The 21,054-nt window shown below is 37.7% G+C and overlaps 1 protein-coding gene across 1 annotated transcript in view; it reads left to right on the forward strand.

The window, feature by feature from the left end:
- MTHFD1L (methylenetetrahydrofolate dehydrogenase (NADP+ dependent) 1 like) overlaps nt 1–21,054 on the forward strand; it is a 150,635-nt gene that overhangs the window by 99,398 nt on the left and 30,183 nt on the right. The window contains exons 25-26 of the mRNA XM_061990315.1: nt 2,562–2,669; nt 4,351–4,503. Coding sequence (XP_061846299.1) covers nt 2,562–2,669; nt 4,351–4,503 — 261 coding nt within the window. The remainder of the gene's footprint in view (nt 1–2,561; nt 2,670–4,350; nt 4,504–21,054) is intronic.

Consider the following 21,054-nt stretch of genomic DNA (forward strand, 5'->3'; position numbering starts at 1 on the left):
GCCTGTACTTTGCAAAAATGTGTGACGATCTCAGAAAACCACTTTTGTTTGTGATTCACACTTCTACAACTACTTCCCAACTGGTGATTCTTATGAGATTACATTTGCAAAATTTGAAGTGTGGGTACTGGCATGATATCTGAAATCCTGGTTAAAAAACCCAAAAACCTAAGCATAAATCTTTAGGGTTACAATTTGACTGTCCAGCTGAGACACAGTCATGCAAGATATTGAGTGCACCCTGGAAGGAGCAGAATGCCACTGCTGTCATTGAAGCAGTCTGTTCTGATGTTAGCCAGAGCCCTGCTGGGTTTTGTTTGGAAACTACTGCTATGGTTGCTGGAAGGGAGATGAACGTGTAGTTATTATGCTGCTGTCAAATTAGTTTGAAATATTTTGACACAAATGCAAGTTGAATCTAAATGAACATCTTCATCTCAATTAATTTACTGAGGTTTAAGCAGAAAGCTGTTAGTTTTGATGCTGGCCTTCTGACAATGGGGAATGGAATTCCTTTTGCTTTTTCTGGTACTGTTAGTCTTTCACTGCCAGCAAGTAGCACCCAAAAGGCAAGTTAACCAACAGATTTTGCATTTCTTCCATTGGGTTTGAAAGTGCTGTGGGTATGAATATACTTAATAACCCGGATGAAGTTTTATCTCATGATGGCTACCCATGTCACTGAAGTACTCTATTCAGCTTAATGCTGCCAGAAATTACATCCAGGATATTTGCAATGCATTATCTGCTCATTAGATTTTTTTCTTTTAACTGCTTGGATTCCTGTAAAAAATCTGAAGTCAAGAACATGACATCATTCCACCCAATTAAGGTGCAATAATCATAGAGTCAACATGCTCAGAAGGTGTTTTGAGGAACATCTTTAAACTTCACTTTGAAGGAGGGATTTTGTTTGAGCCTTAGTAGTTTTTAACTGCCTTACATTTAAGCTATTTCAAAGTCTGCTTGTGATACCTTTGTTACTGAAGTTCTTTATCAATGTAAAGGCAGACTAGTTTATTTTTTCTAAAATTCAATCAAACATAAAAAGAAGGTCAATTTGACACAAACCCTTCAGCTGATGTATCTTTGCAATAAAACCGTTACTTCTACACAGGCATTGCAAGAGTGGGATTAACTGTGGAACATCCTATAAATACACCAGATAGAGTGTTATTCACCATCCCGCTTCTTGCCTTTGGAATAAAACACTTCTGTTTTGCATTCTGATGCCTTTCATATTGCTTGAGATTAGCAAGTCCTTTTTACCAGGTGGTACGTCTTCAGATTTTGTTCTGGAGTTCTTCCACGTGTTTTGTTAATTAAATATGCTAGAGTACAAATAACTGGAGGAGTGTTCCCTGGAGTATTGCACAGATCTTTGGCCATCTGTGGTCAGTACTGAAATGGCTAAACTAGTGATATGATCCTTCATCCATTATCCTGTCCGTCTTGAAAGAAGTTGGTGTGTTTAAAATGGGCTATAGGGTCATAATTGCGTTCTCCAAGGTCATTCAAAACAAAAGGAGAAAGAAAAAGGAAAGAGTTGCTTACTCTAAATATAACCAGAAATGAGGGCGTAAAAAGTAAATGTCTGGTCTGCCCACAAAAAACTGCTGAAAACAGGTAAAAGAATTTCTAACAGTCTGTCAGAATCTGCATCTGCCTGAAAATAGAAGCTGTAAAGGCAGAATGCAGGTTCACTCTGAGCTGAATAGCATGATGTGAATACTCTTGATTACTGAGATTGAACTTTTAGTGGCTTGTGACTTCAATGTGTATTATGAAATAAAATTTCTTTATGAGGAAAGGCTGCAGAATCTGGGACTGTTCAGCCTGAAGAAGAGGAGGCTGAGGGGGAATCTCAATACTTACAAGTATTTAAAAGGTGTATGTCAAGAAGATTGGGTGACACTGTTTTGCTGTAGTGTCCAGTGATAGGACTAGGGATAATGGACAAAAGCTGGAACACAAAAAGTTCTCTCCTGTGAAAGAAAATCTTCATTCCTGTGAGGGAGCCCTGACACAGGCTGCCCAGGGAGGGTGTGGAGTCTCTTTCTCTGGAGGTTTTCAAAACCCACCTGGATGCGTTCCTGTGTGACTTTATCTAGGTGAACCTGCTTGAGCCAAGGAGTTGGAGTACATGATCTCTAAAGATCCCTTCCAACCCCTACCATTCAGTGATTCTGTGATGTGTGTTAACCCAGTGAAGCTTACTTCCTAGTATCTGTAGTGTGTGCTAGCTCTTGATTCTTAAAACTACGTGGCAGCCATTTTCTTCCTCCACTTTAGGCTGGAGCATAAGCTTGTGTTGTCAAATTTGTAATGCACAAATTGTGCAGCTGATAAATGATGGAGTAGCTGAAATCATGATTGTAATTGATGTACCTGCATCTGAATATAACACCCATCACCAGTACCTTTCACTTGGTTTCATACTTTAGCAAGTCTGTTTAACAAGGATGAATCTAAATGAAATATTCAAATTTCTCACGCAGCAAACGCGATCCTAGTTTCTCCTTGCTAGTGTTCATCTTTGTCTTGTTTTCTTGTCTCTGCAGCTTCCCATTGTTGAAAAAATAAGGATCATTGCTCAGAAGGTGTATGGAGCTCAGGATATAGAACTGTCTCCTGCTGCACAGTCCCAAGTTGATCGGTATACCCGGCAGGTAAGAACACCAGTGAATTATGTGGTCAGGTATCTGCTGGATGAGAGTCTTGGGAAAGCTTGGGGTGTAAAAGGTGTTTAGTCAAGCTTTGCTAAAAGACGTGACCTTACCCGTGGTGCTGAACTGTGGAAGGCAGTAGGAATTAGTTTGAGTTAGATTAGATAGCAGAGAATAGGTTTAACCTCGAAAGCTATCTCCCACAAGGAGTGTATGTTGTTTGGAATCGTTCTGAGATTCTTGATGAAGCACTACTTTCTATGCAGAGTGGTAATTTTGAGTTAATGCCTTCAATGTGACAACTGCACATCTGCAAAAGTGGCATCTGCAAATGTGCCCAATATGAGTGTTTATTTGTACTAGCAAAAAAAATAAGTTTGCAAACATGAAGAGACCTGTGCACTGTCATGCACATTAATAACAAAGTTCCCAATACTTGTAAAATAATTTATTTTCCTTCTATTGATATATTTTTCAAGTGGTCATAAATGCTGGAAACTGAAATATATTGCCATTCCTCAATCATGCGGGACTGGGCTTTGTTACAAGTTTGAATACAGTTTTGAAACCGTGTGGAGAAGTGAATATGTTTTCTGTAATGGAACAGCTTCTGCACATAAACATGGCTGGAGCCTTTCTGTCAGAAAATAGAAATTATGGATAATGTGTCATGGAAAAAATCCCAAGTATTTTTCAGCCTGGTGAGACAGGCAGAAGTATAGCCATCCTCTCTATGATGCAAGTCTCCTAGAGAGTTAATTTGATTTTCTATATGGAAAAGCTTAGTATCCTTAAAGCAAAATAATCCATGTCTTTATCTTTTCCTGCTGTGATTTTCTAACTCATTTTTTAGTCTAAATGTTAGTAGGATTAAGAAGTATTTTCGCAATACCATTAAAGGATTGTCATCAGCACTGGGCTGCAGAGGTGATTCCCTGCATTGCCACCTCTCCTCCTGGTCTTGTGAATTTGATCCCTGTTTATCAAGGAATTGAACAGAAGAGTGCAAGTTGCGTCACTCAAGGTTAATCAATAGTGAGATAGACAAATATCGGCGGGTAGCTGCTGAGGGGTTTCCCTTGATTTTCTCCCACTTCCTGAGTAATGATGGTACTGTCATTGGTGAAGTGGGTGCCATCACCTCACACAAATTTTGTCTTGTTTAAAAAAGAAAAAAAGTTAAGTATCATGAGCAATTTGTGTTTACTCCTAAGAAGACATTATTACTCTTAGATGGTTTTAGACTATGAATCCTAGTCTCAAACAGGTATCTAGCTGGGTCGTTAGAGCCAGAGGGAAGTGCCATACTGGAGTTTTGAGTTGATGTAGGTTTCTTTTTCAATATCATACATGTTGTGCATTTTTCTGAAAATAGCACACTCTAGCCATTGTATAGGCACCAATGTATTTTGCACCAAACTCTAGATTGAAAAACCAACTCCAGAAGCTGGATGTCACTGCTGCGAAGTCCCTGCAGATACAGACCTGAGCTGAGAGAGAATAGTATGCAAAAGACAATATTCTGTCCATTTCTGAAATAGTAACTGTTAATAAATTGAGGTTAACTGTTGCTACGTGGATTTTAGGAAATCTAGAAAATAGTGATAACAAAGTGAAAATATATTTTGTGTTTACAATAATCTTTAAAACATCTTTCTTTTATTTTCTTTCTCTTTTCTGCTAGGGATTTGGAAATCTTCCTATCTGTATGGCAAAAACTCACCTATCCCTCTCCCATCAGCCTGAGAGGAAGGGTGTTCCCACTGATTTCATTTTGCCAATTAGTGATGTGCGAGCCAGTATTGGAGCTGGATTCATCTACCCTTTGGTAGGAACGGTGAGTACAGAATGTTCCCTTTCCTTTGACCCTGCTTGACGAGGAAGTGCATTTCTTGTTTGATTCCAAAAATAATATGTAGAAACAGGTGAGTTCTGGGGATTTTTTTTTTTGTAGTAACATGTAGCTCTACATTGATTGGAAAAGAAAATTAGGAAAATGTAATATCATATAAAAGCTTTGACTATAGGATTTGAGAGAATGACCCTTGCCGTTGTTTCTGATATTTTTCTGTTAGTCTTACACCCCATAATGCTGCAGAAAAAAAATGAATTTACGTCAATTACGTTTCATTATTCAAATTGCAGCCTAGAAATAACTGTAGTTACATGTTTCTATTCTAAATGTTAAATCTTTTATCCATAATTTTGAAGCATTCTGTAGTGTATTTAGATAAAAGGAATTGTGTTAGGAAAAGTATATGATTAAAATGATTGCTTTTCAGCTGATAACCCTGGTCTATTCCCAGTCCTTGGGAACATCTCTGTTGGTTCTGTAAAACTAAGTTATGGTGAGAAGGGATAATTTTTTCACTGCAGAAGTAGAACATTCTTTCTCCTTTTCAAACAGTGGGATGATAAAAAGAGGCAATTGTCATCCTTTTTTTCTACCTGTCCTTAAAAGTACGGACCCAAATTAGGAAGCTCATACCTTTTGCCAACCATGCACATCTTATTCCAAACAGTAGTTGAACTGCATCTAACATCTCATAGCATGAATTATTACTTATATGTAGCTGGTCCATGGGATGGTGGTATAGAAGGGATGCAAAAGCTGTTGCATTTCCGGAAAGAGTACTCTCCCAATGTTATCTCATCTTCCCAGAGCACAACGCGATTTCCTTGTTTAGTAGTACACTTAGAAAAGGTTGAAAGTTACTAATCTATTGTTTTGAATTCCCTCTGAAACAATTAAGTGTTTGAAACAAGGAAGGAAGTACTTTCTGACCAGGAGAGTTCCTGAAGTTCAGGAAACTGTGTCACTTCAACTGACTGGATTTGGGGATATGCTTTCCTTCTGTGTGGTCACATTATGCATGTCCATCAGAAGTGGAACGCAGCTGTGTATTTAAATTGTGTAAGACCAAATTCCAATTACTGGTGACAGAATAAATTTTTTTCAGAAGTTCTTGTATGTCCTTCATGGCCTGGATTCAAGTTTGCTCTGGAAGTTGTGTGTCAAAGTTATGAGAAGGAGTGAATCTGAAGAGTGAGCAGCAGCTACTTCAAATCTGTGAGGAAACTATTCTGTAGGATGTCAGAGTGAAATGTTCTTGGGTTGAGCTTTCTGAATGAGTCATACTGCACTTTTTTACACAAACTATCTGAAATTCAGCCTCATAAATTCATGGGAACTGTCCATAGGAGCAGAGTAGATCAATTAAGTTCAAAGATTACCTCTCATTTTTGATTTTCCCTTAGAAACAAAAAATACAGTTCTCATGAAGGACATTTCCTTTATGGGATTTCTTAGTGGGGAAGACAGTAGAAAGTGCATCTAAGTCAGTTACCCTGACTTTGGTGAGAGGTAGTACAGCTATGGAACCTTTCCCATATCAGGAATTGGATAGGCAGTATACTCTTACTGTTATATATTCCAAGACAATTTGCAGAGCAAGGTACTGTATAAACATTAAGATCCTTAAGAGCTAAAAATCTAAATAAACAGACATCAATCATTGGTTGTTTGGAAAATATTGTTAATATTTTATTACGTGGGATGGAACGCTCCTTGGAACTATAACAACTGCTACAAATCAGAGTCAATGAATGAATAGGATGGTATTCCTAACATTCTTACCATACAATTATTTCTCTGGAATTAAATTTATGGCAAGTGGTCCAACTTGCTGCCTTTCAGAGTTAAAAACTGTGGTCATCAGGAAACAAACTCTCATAATACAGTCTTACCACTATTTTTGAGATCAGTTTTCTATTTTGCCACCTTCAGATCCTTTGTGTCTGTTGCTGTCAGCAATTAAATCTTAAGGCTAATGGTACTTTTTAAGTTGTACGAGAAGGAATATTTTTTATACCAGGTTCCAAAACCTAAAATCTTCTTTTGACAGTTTTCTTGATAATAAAGCTATCTGAAAATGTCTACAAGAACAATGCGTGTATAAAAGGACACGTCCTGAAGGCTTAAAGTGGCTGGAGTTCAGATTCTATGAGTAGAGGGGTTACAGAAATCCTGGTGACAGCATACGGTGAAAACATCCAGCATGTCAGTGAATTAGATTTCTTTATACCGGGCAAAAAAGGAAAAGCAGTATATATTTTTCCCTTTTATTACTTGTTGGCTAATTGTGTTAGTGGAAGAGAATCCTTAATACCTAAGCTGCTTAGAGCTCTCTTACAGCTAAGACCTTTTTGGTGGCAGAATAAGTGCTATTGGACAACACATTCATTAAAGTTGTAGTGATAATTATCATATTAATTAAATGTCAAATTCCATTCTCAAAGCATATTCTTTACAAGTTAAGTTCCTATTGCTCTAACCTGGCAGAACTTACCATTGGTAAAGCAGGTTTTGGAGCCTTTGGAGGCATGCCAGCTCTCACATTCTCACAGTGAACTGACATTCTTCAGGTTGTTGGAATTTTGCTGTGGTTTAATTGGGCAGAGCATTACCAATGATAAAGATAAGTACTGCTGAAAGATAATAAACTATCTACAGCAACTAGCATTACATCTTGCCATTAACGCATGTAAATTAATGAGATTTGTATTTATCCAAGCACTGATAGGCAATCATTTTGGGGTTTTTTTTTTAACCAAATATTTAACATGCTGTCTTGGTATTCTCTAGGCAATATTTGTTTTGTGTTATGATTGGCTCTGATTCCCTTAAAGCATGGAAGTCTTTCCAGGAAAAATGAGCTGAGCCTTATCAGAGGAAATCAACAGTAAAACAAGAGGTGCATTTAATTAACACTGGCATAGCTTTTATCCAAGTTCTCTGCAACCATGACCCAGAGGGCTACATCACTCTCACAGGTGGACTGTTGACATCATTGCTTGGCTCAACGAAGTGATGGCAGGAAGGCTGCTGAGTATATGTAGGAAACCGGTGAGATCATTCACTAGCAATGCTTGGGTGGAGAATTATTAGATTTTTGTAGCATGTGTGTTTCTCTCCACCCCCACCCAAAAGGCATTGCTGTTTGGTGCTTTCTCACATCCAAACACATTTCCGGTGTTCTTTCTGTTTCATGTGATGTGCAAGAATGCAGGCCAGTCATTTGTCTTCTGCCTTTGTGAAGTGGTGCTACCAAATCACTGATGCAAGTAATGTAGCTGTATTTAAATCACAGAGAGGCTTTTAAGGACGTACTACCTTTTTCCAGCCATGCACTTCTGTTTTCATGGGTTAAAATTAGAGGCAAGGTCCCTTTGAAAATACGTAGAGGCTCTGGAGGCATGCCAGCTCCCACATTCTCACAGTGAACTGACATCCTTCAGATATCGACATATCTGAAGAAAGGTCAGTCTATTACAGCAATATTATTTTTCTCCCCATAGAGAATGCAGTTCAAAGCTCTGGAACTAGTTCTGAAATGATATCCTCTGGGATGGAACTCTTTGGGTGACCCAGTGTGGTTTAAAACTAGTTTATGGGAACAATAAATCTTTAATTCACTTGTAGGTGAGACTTGTAGGACTGTCCTGCTGAAATATTACCTGAATATTGAGAAGGAGAAAAGACTCTGAAAGTAAATATTTTAATTAATACTTTTTACAAGGAAAATATTGTTCCCTGTTTAATTAATTTCTTTTTTCATGGTGGTTAAGAGCTTAACAAGTTTTGATAGTGTCCTTTGAATGTAAGCTGGAGTCCAGGCCCACCTGGAGTGAAATTGCATGTGACTCAAGCTGTCTCCAAATTGGCATTCTGTCACTTCTCTCAGGCTGTCTTATGGGACAGTTGAATAATTATTGGTGGATTACCCTACTCATCCGGTGTAACATAAGGGTTTTTTTTCAAAAACATCAACGGTGGTGAGATTTATATTTACCCTGCAAAGCATTTAGCTTACAATGCAGTTTTATATTGACTACAAAGGAGTGGTGCTCTGTGAAGTATTCAGACCTGTCTTCAGTCCAAGAAATGTCCTTGGTGATGTGGCATTTGGCACCTGCCTTTGGAGTTGTATATGTTGTATAGTTACTGTGTTGTAGCAATGCTCACAAGTCCCCAGACATCTAGCTATAAAAAATGTTAAGTGCTCATAGATTCTGAAGGTTGGTTTTGAGATAACTGCAGTGTGAAAATGTAACAGAAAAGGAAAGCTATGAAGTTAAACTCACATGGGAAATATAGGTTAGCAATTGGGTAGTTTTGAATTAAACATGTGAACAGGAAAAGTCCACACTCTCCTCTGTTAGGTGATGGGAGAGGGTTTTTCTGAGTTAAACAGGGAACTTCATTCCTGAACAGTGACCAGATAAGCACATGTGGAAATGCTGGACAATGTTACACTTAGTGGAAGGATGATTAATTATTCAGGATGGGGTTGAAGGGGCAGCACGTAGGTAAGATCAATGACTGGAAGTAAAGGTGAGGACAGTCAACTTTAGTTCATTGTGTTTAATAGCTAGAGACTGAGATGGTTAGTGTAACAGCAGGAAATATATCTGTGTTCCTTGGTGGATGGCATGATGTGGTTGTGGTTGTACTTGGTAGGCCAGAGAGGATTTCTGAAGATGAGGCAAAAATAGAACCAAATTAATGATTTAGCTGAAAGGATGAGAAACGTGTTGTAGATTGTAACAAAAAGGAGTATGTGGCAGCCTTTGGAAACCTCCTACCTAGGTGTGTGGACTGTGAGACAGATAAGATTCAAGGATGGCTATGGTCATTTGTTGTGAGAAGATGAGAACAGGAGATTGAGGAGAAGACTGAAAAAATGGGATTGGATGGAAAGAGAAGTTAAATTGAGAGTTATACCAGTGAGAGGAAAAACCTATAAAATGATCTGAAGATACTTCCAAGATGCACATGGAGAGCTGGAAGAGACAACTTCCTTCAACCTAGCCTTACATTCCTCAAGGGCCAGCACTCATAGTTAGCAGAACTAAAGGAATGGTTTGATTTTGTTTTCTGTTGAGAAGAAAAAAGTCATGTAGGCATGTCTGTTATTTCACCAAATTGAATAGCTGGAGGAGGACTTGTTGATTTGAGACAAGATGAAACCATTAGACAACATATCACAAAAGAAAATAGATCCTGCGGTTCAGTAAGCTGTTTAATATTTAGATTAGATGAGACTTTTCTCAATACAACCTCCATTATAAGCAATTTCAATATGACTATTGTAAAATTAGTTCTTTGGATTCAGAGTGTCAGTATTATTTTCCCATCTTACCATATTTTAAGCCTTGTCAGAGACCATTTTTTTTTCATGCAGATGTTTATATTTGGCTCTGAACATTTGAAAACTAACTTTTTAGTGACCAAAATGAACCAAGGATATTTCTTGTATCAATCAGATTTCCTTGGTCATCTTTCCAAAGATATTTGTATTAAATATATCTCTAGAAATGTAACTTCATGTCAAAGCTTTTAGACTTAAAAGATGTGTCACTGTTAACTTTGAATAGTTTATCTGAATAGATCCCTTTAAGAGATGCTTATTTACAAGCAAAAAAAAGTGATTTGCATAGTTTCATTTTAGTCAGTAAGTGCTACTCTGAAAATGCAGTTTGGTAGCCTCCCATCCCTTGTGGGAATTTTACCTATCCTCCTTTACTTTACATGTAAAGGGGCAGAGGATATGGTCAGTCATGCTGTCCATCTGCTGCAGAGGATTTTTTGAAACTGGTATGCCTAGGTCACAAGTGCTTTAGCATGTTTTCAGTTAAGATTACCTGACTTGACACATCATCTCTGGCATTATGTAGTCACTGATGTGTAGGGTAGTGTCTGGCTAGTGTGAACAAGTTTAAGCTATGGGGGAGCAGTGATAATTCATTATGCTCTGAAACAGTTTTCTTCAGTGTGGTTGTTAATCTTGCCCTCCTTAGACTTGTGAAGTTGTATATATTGAACTCAGTGCAGCTGTCTTAGGGTTGCATTAGTGTAGGCAAATAAAATGAGAATCACCTGCAGCATGCATGTAGCCAAAGGAGGCACCTCTGTGAAAATATGGTTTGCTCAAGGTCTTAAGAAAGCTTGGAGTCATTGAGATTGTTGCCATCTGTTCCAGTGAGACCTAACCGAGAGCATAGTCATGTTTTCTAGCTGTTTCATTCCCTTGTCTCCTGATTTAAAGTCAGTGATTCCAGGTGAGAATGGATATAGCTGCATGAGTTAAGAAAGGCAAAAAATCGAGAGAGAGATACTCCATATGGAGATAAGGGCTGTTCAAACAATATATGTTACGCTATTTGCATGAGACTTGCCATTAATAGAGACATATCAGAAGTGGGAAGTGTAATTTGGACAGAAGCCAAGCAGCAATTTGGGGCCATTGTCCTTAGATTTTATGTATGATTTAAGGCATGAAATAGGGATGTTGCAGTGGGAACGTAGGCATGTGCAACTTTGAGCAGTGAATGCCTTACTTCACATTCTCCAGGACAAAGAGGGAAGTGGATGGCCGAATCATGCAGCAGTACTACCTGCCCATCCCAATTCTCTCCTACAGCTCTGACTCTGCTGGTTAGCATGCCTGTTCTGTACTTGTACCAGTTCCGAGCAAGTAAAGTAGTTTGATTAAGAGCACATTCAATGAAACAGCCTCATGGACTTTGATCATATGTGAAGAACTCAAAAGTAATTTTGAGGAAAGTCTTGTGAAGGATTCATATTTTGATTATATTGTCTATACAGAAGATATACAGAAGAGAGAGGGCAATAGGTATTTAGTTCCCCCATTCATGATGTTTTGGATGATTTGCTGCATGAAGAGGCTGATGCTGCCAGACCCAGGGGTCATTGAGTCTGATGGCTTTGGGATGGGCCAGGTATTGCTGCTACTTGTCTTAGTTCAGCCTGGTAGCAGCAGCCATGTTCTGTCACTTCCAGCTTTTATACTGTTCCTCCATGTAGGGGTGAAAAGAAACTATGCTTCATGGTCTATTTTTATTTGTTCAGCCTGATAAGCTACTTTGATTGAAGAAATCAGTTTCTGAAAAGATGCTTCATGGTTGAGATTGGAACTTTAGAGATTCAGATATTTACAAGCAGTAGTTACCTTTTAAAATTCGTGTCTACATGCAATTTTTGAGAGGCTATCTTATGCTCACTAGAAAAAAAGAAAAACCACTGACCTTCCAACATTCTTCCAGATACATTTTCTTCATATGCTAATTTGCAGATTTTCAAAGTACTGATACCTTGATAAGGAGCAACAAACTTTGCAGTTTGGGTCAAATAACTGAAATTCTTCCAGACTGTCCAGTAGGAAAACCATCTAGCAGATGTAGATAGATGTATATTTGAGTTTGGCCAGTTACTGTTATTGCAACTCTAAAAGTGATTTAAGGCTAATAGCAGGAACCTAGCCGGAGGCTGCAAGTCTGTGACTGAACAGTTTTATTGAGTTCCGGATAAATAAGGTGAAAGATGTTTTGAACTTAATAATGTCCCCAGCAACTTGCTTGCTTTCATTAAATTGTGAAATATAGGATGAATAGTGTGCCAATTAACATTAAAGAGGAACGAATATTTGTGCCTACTGGTCAAGGGATTATCCTTGTTAAAACAGGAAATGGACTCTGATTTCCTGTTTTAAAGTATTTTCTTCATAAACTTTACTTGAAAGCATGAGGTTAAAAATAGGTTATACTTTTACATAGTGAAATATACATCTATTATTAGTTTGACAATAGCTTATATATGGAAGGAAGGACATTTTCCAAATTGTTTTATGTTGAAATAAATATACCCTGCACATACTTCATAAAATAGCATTGACTGAGAAATTAGAAACTCAGTTCCTCTTATTTATTACATTGTGACATAGGCTTTATAGGAATTATAATACTTAGCATTTACATAATATCACTTTGTATTAGTAGTTTGCAAGACAAGCGAAATTTTGACAGTTTTAAAAAGAAGGAATCCAGAGATGCAAACAGTAAGGTTCCCTGACAAATCAGAGGCAGGACCACAAATAAAGTTCACCATTTCCTCGCCTGCAAAATCATGAGATGTTTATGTCTAAGATATTTTGTGGACAACACTGAAAGGAAGTTACACTGCTACTCTTCCTCTATGCCACCGATCCACTCAAAAATCCTGAAGTATTTTCCTGAGATATTCTTTATGTGTCCTTATTTAAGAAAAAAGAAGCTGCAAATGCTGGCATACTGTATTTCACCTTTGGTAAGTGGTAATGGTCTTATTTTGAAAAGACCAGACTTTCTTCACTTCTGAAACTAGGAAATATTTTGAATGAAGTGTTGCTGATTGACCATAACTGAGGTGACAGCTGCATGAAACCACCTTGAGAGCCTGTAGATCAAGAGATGTCTCCTAGGTGAGGTTCATTTAAAAAAATCATTCTGAGCATGCTGCTGTAATAGTGACCTGCAGGTTCTACAAATGGCACATTTTTGACACTTGGAGAGACTACTTGATGTTGACCTGTGACTGTCACCTGTCTTACCCTGAGTAGTGGTATGGCCTGGGACATCTGGAGTAAGAGTGAGATGCAGCACAAGATGTGTGAGTGTTTGGTTTTATAGCAAAGTTTGGCTCTCTTTAAACAAATTCTCACTTCTGTGACTGTCCAGTGGATGATAATGCCATGCTACCTATACCGGTGTATAGGTATATTTTACAGGTTAGGGCCTGGCAGCTAAATATTTGCCTTTTGTGTGAAGTCATATAAAAACATTTAACATAAATAGAACATCCTCTTTAACCAGTTTCACATTTTTAATAATTTTTTTTAATAACATGTCAGAGTTTGTAGCTCATTGTAGGCTAAAAGGAATTTTCTGAAGACTCAAAATTTTCTGAAGATAAAATCCTAGTATTGCATGATATTTTAGGCTGGAGTGCCTGACCACAGCATATTTCTTTCATAAACATATTTCTTTAGGCAACATAAGGACCTGGGTTTTGATCTTAATAAGAAAAGGTAGTGACATGAAGAACTTTAGTATGAGCCTGCCAATCACATATAGAAATTTTAGAATTGGAGAGAAAATATTTTTTGAAGATGTACATGTGCTGTCCTACTTAAAGCTTAGCAGTGCTCAGAAGACTGAGTCTAAACTTAACCTCAGAGTGTGTGCTTTCAGGAAAATTAGTGAGAATTAGGTAATCAGGTCATTGTTTCCTTTTCTGCACAGCTGCCCTAAATTCATGAGGGTCTATTCTTTATGTCCCTTTTACAGGTTCTTTCTTAACTTTTTTCTTTTTAATTGAAGACTGTGTATCTGTATCAGCAATTTAAAAAAGATGGTTGGGTCCATATCAACTAGGTCTTCATTTTTACAAATACACAAAATAGCAGAAAAATACTCTGTTTTAATCATTGTTTAGCAAACATCAATTATTAAATGTATACAGTCTTGTGATAGTCACAGAAGCATCATTTATATCACTTGCAGTCTTCAGAAAATCTTTTTCTGATTCTCCTTAAATTCTGGTTTTATAATCAAAAGCAGTCTATGAAGGAGCATTGAGTATGTGTCTGAGAAAGCTGCATTGATGCATATGTAGGGAATGTATCAAACAACACCTTTTACAAAGGTGGCAAACCTTTTTTATGTAGTAAGGCACCTTGCAGGCCACCTACATAAACCTTTTTTTATGTAGGAAACCACTCTGCAGTGCTGAATATTAGGTGTATTTTGAGATAGCTGCCTGGTTTCAGTGTTGCAATCAAATAAGCATAGCATGAATGAAAGCAGAAGAGGAATGTGGATAATGTGTTTGGCTTTTAGTAAATTATCACTAAACTCTTACACTGAGACAACCTGGTTTTGTTACTTACTCACTTAATAAAACCCATCAGTAGACTGAGGTCAGAGAACTTGTGACAGTTTGTCACCTATAGAAGACTATTGTACTGTTTCTAGTTTTTAAGCCTCTCTTAGGTAAGTGAAAATAAATCTCCTGACCTCATTTTACTCTTCATTTATCTTTCCCACAAAATTGCATGAAATTCAACACCACTTAAGGTTCATGCTTGGCTCCTTATTTTTAGTCTGCTGTCAGGAGCAAGGGTGCTGCTGAGAAGTGTCCTCAGGGACATCTCTGAGGCTATACTCACAGGTGCTCTTGTACTAAAAGGTGCTTTGCAGAAGAATCTTAGTGGTGTTGATCTATCAAAATTTTTGAGAAATGCTGGTAACGTGTCTCAGAAAATCATCTATTATTCTTTTTTCTTTCAGGCAATATTAAACTGTATATATCACAATGTAGCAAATACACCTCCAAAAGTGCCAAAAAGTAGCAGTAGCATCACAGAGGTGCTATGACAGAGTTGTTTTTCCCCAGTTCCGTTTGCAACCCTTGAGCCTTGCTACTTAGAAGTTACTGCATTTGCACCAACTGCCAGTGCTCAGAAATGAAGTGCTAATTTGAGACTTTGGCAAGAAAGCTGGACAGTAAAACCTGTGACTTGTACCTCTCTTTGATCCATGAAATAAGGGAAAATCATAGAATGGTAGGGTTGGAAGGGACCTTTAGAGATCATCTAGTCCAACCCCCTTGCACAATCAGGTTCACCTAGATCAGGTCACATAGGACCATATCCAGGCGGGTTTTGAAGACCTCCAAGGAAGGAGACTCCACAACCCCTCTGGGCAGCCTGTGCCAGGGCTCCCTCACCCTCACAGTAAAATAGTTTTTTCTTATGTTTAAGTGGAACTTTTTGTGTTTCAGCTTCATCCCATTACCTCTTGGTAAATACAGAGATCTGTGGTGGTTACGCTGGAAAAAAATGATGGTGTAGTTGAGTATTTTACATGCAGTAGTATTTATTTTATGGGATTATGAATGCCTTGTTTCCCAGGTCACAGAGGAGTTCCCTCGCAAGCATCTCCAGGCTTCATTCAAACAGTGGTTGTTCAGAAGACTGTCCTGCAGATTTTTCTTGCCATGCAACTCGTGCTTTTGGCCTAGATCCAATTTCTGTTTTCCAAGGGTGTTACTACTATGTAGGATGTGTGCTGGTTTGAAGGCAATGCTTTCATAGTGCTTCTGCTCTCTGAGCTTTTTATTATTTTGTAACTGCCTACACAAATCCAGCAATATAACGGGGTATTCAGGCTCTTATATGCCCTATATCAGTATCCAGCAGAATTGTATGTGCTCTACAGTTCAGTTCCTACACGGCTTTCCCATTGACCAGCATTTTGAGTGGTATTTCTTTTTTTGTGAAAGCATTTTTAAAATTTCTCTCTATTTATGTTGAAAAAGCAGTTTTCCACTCATCAGTTCATACATGTTTGATTCCATTTGAAGTGTTATTGCTGGAGGTGGAGTGCAATGAACGGAACAGTCATCATTTGATGTAAGAGTTTCATTGTAACTACAGAGAAATGTAAACTGTGAGAAGAATGGATTTAATTTGATCATTAGGTGTTCATGGAAAATTTCTCTGTAACTGAACAAGAAAGATTTCTATTGACTATTGAGAGTATTAAGAATCATTATTCTGTTGTTTATTTCCATGTTGTTTGGATTATGGACTGCACTGAAAGTGCATGCATTTTTTTACCCATTGCGTTAAACCATGTGTTGTCTTAGTTCTGTTGGATTTTACCACACTTTATTGCATCAAATATAATTCCATAGATGACCATCAACTCTCTATGATAGCAGACAAAATCTAACCTCCCTCCTTTTTTTTTTCACTCCTTTTTTTTTTACCCATCTTTCTTTTTTTTTCACCTCTCCAGTTTTGGTTTTTTCCTTTCCTTCTTTTTCCTCCTTGAAGCTGTTTTGGCAGCTGGAGACAGTTTTTGTTTTGATACATTTGACATAAAAGATGGAATGTGTCCAGTTTAGGAAGCAGAAAAGCTGGTAGAGGAAAGAAAACTCCATCATTGTATTACAGAAATCAAGAGTATGCTTTCTGGTCCATCAAGTAGAAACAGGTTTTGGTTTCAGCGCAGAATATACATGAGAATAAATTGCAATTTAAAGGCTTCTTTTTATTTAAAGGAAAATAGTTCAACTATGTTGTTGGCACCATAAAACTTTTTATTAAAACATTTTATGGAAACAAAATGGAAAACCAGATTATGGCATATATTAAAAATAGAATGTGTAACTTACAATTTTGGGGATCCAGACAAGAGGAAGTTGTGTATTAAAATAAACAATAACCAAATATATACTCTTATGGGGATCAATCCTGGACAGAAAGGCATATGCGTTGAAACATAGGGCTTTTCTGTGTGGTCAGTATTTCAAAATGAGCATGCCACTGAATTGTCCTGAGTTCACTCAAAGTCTGTAGGTGTTCCCATGTGCCTGCAGTGCCTGTGCAGAAGTGCAGGAGTCTGTGTTACACCCAAAGTGTGTGTCTATTTACCTCGTTTCTTGTGCCTGTGCAGTTTAAAGCAGACTTACTGGCCCCCATCTCTGTGTATCACTCAAACCCACGTTTTACTTCTTGACTATGAAGTGTTACATCCTTCTGTATTAGTGTCACCATGTTTTTGTTGTTCAAAGCTTGCCAAGAAGGAGAGAGAGTGGGGAGGGGTGTCTGTTAGAGGACTTCTGGCTTCTTCCAGAGGGGAGTGAGCTAGGGAATGTGCTGAATGAAAAGTATGTTCTTAATGCTACTTGCTTGAGCAGTAAGCAGCTCTTATATCCTAAGTCCAATCTCAAAAAGCACTAACCCTTCCTGATCTTGAGCTTCTGCCCTAGCTCTCCTTCCCATCTTGTGTTACTGTTTATGGACTGGTGTTGCTGACCCTGTATAATCAGGCATAATCTCTAGAAACTATGACAGTCTGCAGTAACAGACTCCTACTAAAGGGGAAAACAGATTTTAGCCCTTGCCACAGAATGAGCTTCCACTTGTTAAAATTGTTTTGGTAACAGGTACTTTGCCTTCCAGTAAACTTTGTTATGTAGTTTTATGAAAAAGAACAAAAAGAAACTGAAAAGGCTATTTGTGTGAAGCCTCAAAGGATTTATTATTACCAAATTCAGAGGATTCAATTATGACTAAATTCAGAGAAAAAATTTACAAATTAAGGGTGAAATCAGAGAAAAGGTTGACATGTACAATACATTTATTTTAATTGTGAAATTAATTCAAACTTTTACCTAAAACCATTTTAACTAGAGTGTAAAGATCTTTCTTTTCTGGGCCAATATTGTGACCGAACTGTTGGTTGTGTTGCATTAGCGTGTCATTTTGCATGAGGTGAAATTAACTACAGAATCACATTAAACTGAAATTGGAATGCTCATTTGTAAAGTATGGAGAAACTTTCCATTCAGAGGACGACAATCTCAATATCTTCATTTAATTTGTGATTAGATTTGCTTTTCTAAATAGATGAGCTAATGTCTTCATCAGTAGTGCAAGTCATGGAGAAGCCTTGCCAGACACTTCACATTAGCTTTGTCCATGTATTAAGTAAGTCTTATGCAACTTACAGTTGTGAGAACTTCAGAAGATAAATCTACAGAGGAACTACTAAAAGCAGCTGCTATAGGAGAGCAGTTTTCTTACAAATGATAAATATGGTTGCAGGAGCTACTATAAACCAAAAGAAAACTGACAAAGCTCAAAGGATTTATATAGTTTTATGGAAAACAAGTAAGAATCTAATTGACTTTTTTGATATTTAAAGGTAAAATGGGGAGGAATGTGCTTGTTTACTGTAAATGCATCTTGAACCCATCCTTTTGTGTTTTACATCTTGTGATATACTTGAGCCCACTGTAGAAGAAACTATAGGTGGACTGGACTTTCAGAGGAAACTAGCTGCTCAATGGTTTTTAAAATCTGTAGAAAAAATGGAAGAAAACTATTTCCTAAGAAGGAAAAAAGGTATGTTTCTGCCTTTTCACTACTTCTAAAGAGTCTTATTTTCATTGCATGGTTTTAACAGCTCTATGTAATTTCCATGGAATAAAAGATTAATTACATTTAAAGTTATCTGGCTTTGGATGCAATGGCATATTGATTCTTAGTTCCATGGAGAATGGGTTTTCAGATGCATGTGATAAATTTTTAATAAGTAGTTCCTTACTGCTGTTTTGAACATGTATTTCTCAGAAACTCTCAACATCTTAATATTCCTTTCTGTGTTTCCTTTGGCTACTTACACTTTGAGGTCTCCAAAATGGGCGTTCTACCTAGTTCACGGGCACCAGGGCAGAGTTGTTTCTGAAGTTAAGGCTACTGGAACGAATGTTGCTTGTACCACATTCGAGATGGTATGGTACGTGTTCTCAGACCTCAGAGAGGTCTAATTATAAGGATTGTGTAGTATCATTACTGCTACTTCATTATTTCAATCTTTTAACAGCTGTCTTCTAACATCATATCCCTCTGCTCTTTGCATTTTATTGATGAGATCTTCTGACAGTTGTCTGTTTGTTCAGCTGGTCCTTCCTCTGCTACTATAGGCTACTTTTTCACCAGTGGCTTTGATGTCATCCGTGTTTGCACAGGACTTATTTTCCCCTTGGCTTTTGGGTCACTCTCATTCTGCTTCCAACATTTTGTTTCTTCTCCCTGCACTGTTTTCCTGTCTGTCCTTCAGAGAAGAAATAGTTTTTAGAGATACCAAGAACAATGTTGCAACAGTGTAGCAAATGTTAAGGCAAACTCGGGAAGGGAAAAAATAATCCTTTTCATTTGCTGTGGTTGTCATTGGCAGGGATTCCCAAGGATCAAACATGCGCAGGTTTCCTCTAGCGTTAAGGTATCAAGACAAGTGTGCTCGGGTGATCTGGTCACGTCTTCTTATGATGACAAATCTCATTACCTCTTTCATTAGATGACACTATGTATTGATTCTGGATGTGCTATTTTGTACTGTTTGGCAGCCAACAACAAAGTCAAAAGCCTCTCTGTCCTGTTGGCATCTTGGAATCACTGAGATTCACAGCTTCTAGTTGTTTCTTTTGCTGTGAAAGGGCCTTTACTTACTTAGCCGTCTTGTATATCGTTTCATAGGTGTCATATTATTTTCTATCCTGTCTTAAAAGCCATGTTCTTCTCAGTGCCTTTTTTTCTTTCAGCTGCTAGACTTTAAATATTTTGATTCTTCTATTTAAGAATTTTCTTTTACCTCTCCAGTCATCAAAATGAATAATAGTTTTCAAAGCAATATCTTACTTCTCTCCTGAAAATTAATTTTTGTTTTCATTCAAATGGGACATTTATACTTAGCAATTTTTTAGTCTTTCTGATGAATTCCCTTTGGATTAAGATTCTCCTCTGAATAATGTCTTTAGCTGATAGCCAGGAACTGTGGATATTTACTGAAATTTGCAGGCTCAATTATCTGATTGTAAAAGTGGTTCTTGATTTCTTAGTGTGCTTATTTATGCCATGAGGCCTTCATGAAATATAAATAAGGTATGTTGTAAATGTCCTTACAGTAAAGAAACTGGATTGAGGGGTTTGCATATTTTGAATCGTTTGTTTAACTTATATCACAAGTTACTTCACATACCCTTTGATAAAATGTGAGAGAACTGTATTATGGAAACTGTTCATTAACTGATATAGAATCTGCTGTCAGTGAGCAAACAAGATGGCAGCAGTAGATGTTTACTGGACTATGGATATCCTTAGCAATTCCCACATGTACTATACAAAATCAGTTTGCAATGGCATTCTTCCCATTTGCTAGGATATCATATAATGTATTTGCAGTAACGTGCTATGTCTTAGCCAGTGCTTTTCATTGGTAACTTTCTGAAATGTCACATAGGAGGTGAAAGTGACATATAATCTCTGTGGTCAGATGAGAAGGAAATTGTCTATCACAAACAACACAATTGGGAAATCATCTGAGTTATGTGGAAACTGGGATGGTACTGCTAGAAGTAGTATGTGCTGCTTGAGGCATTGTTTAAATGGTAGTACTATGTGAGTCAAAATCCTTTGAGATGTTGAAGCTTGTTATATTTATTGAAAAACATTTCCTTAAGCATAGTACCAGATTAGCACATCCCTTCCATTTAGTGTCTCGCACATTAACTGACAGATGCCTTACATGTGAATATATTACAAAGCTACTTACTTGAATGTTTATAAAACTTCAAGGTTATCACATGAGGGAAAGATTTGCTGGTAGCTAGTTAGCTTACACAGAGCTACCACAAAGCTCCTGCAGTCCTACAGAACCAGCTGCTTGGCCATAGATGAGAAATGCTCCCTCCAGGGCCATGCTGCAGACAGCATGTGAATACATGTGCTTTTGCCTAGGCACAGCCCAATCCCCTTCAGGCTGTAGTCCTCTCCTTCCATAGAGGAGACAGGGCTTGGAGCCTCTGGGTAGAGGGAAGAGTTAAGTACAGAGTAGGAAAGAGAGCAGTGGACAAAATGCAGAGTCATAATATTTTTTGCACTGAATATCTATTCTTTAAAACTAGTTTCCAAACTGTTTC

This window comes from Colius striatus, chromosome 2, assembly GCF_028858725.1.
Source record: "Colius striatus isolate bColStr4 chromosome 2, bColStr4.1.hap1, whole genome shotgun sequence".
In the NCBI taxonomy this organism is placed as follows: Eukaryota; Metazoa; Chordata; class Aves; order Coliiformes; family Coliidae; genus Colius; species Colius striatus.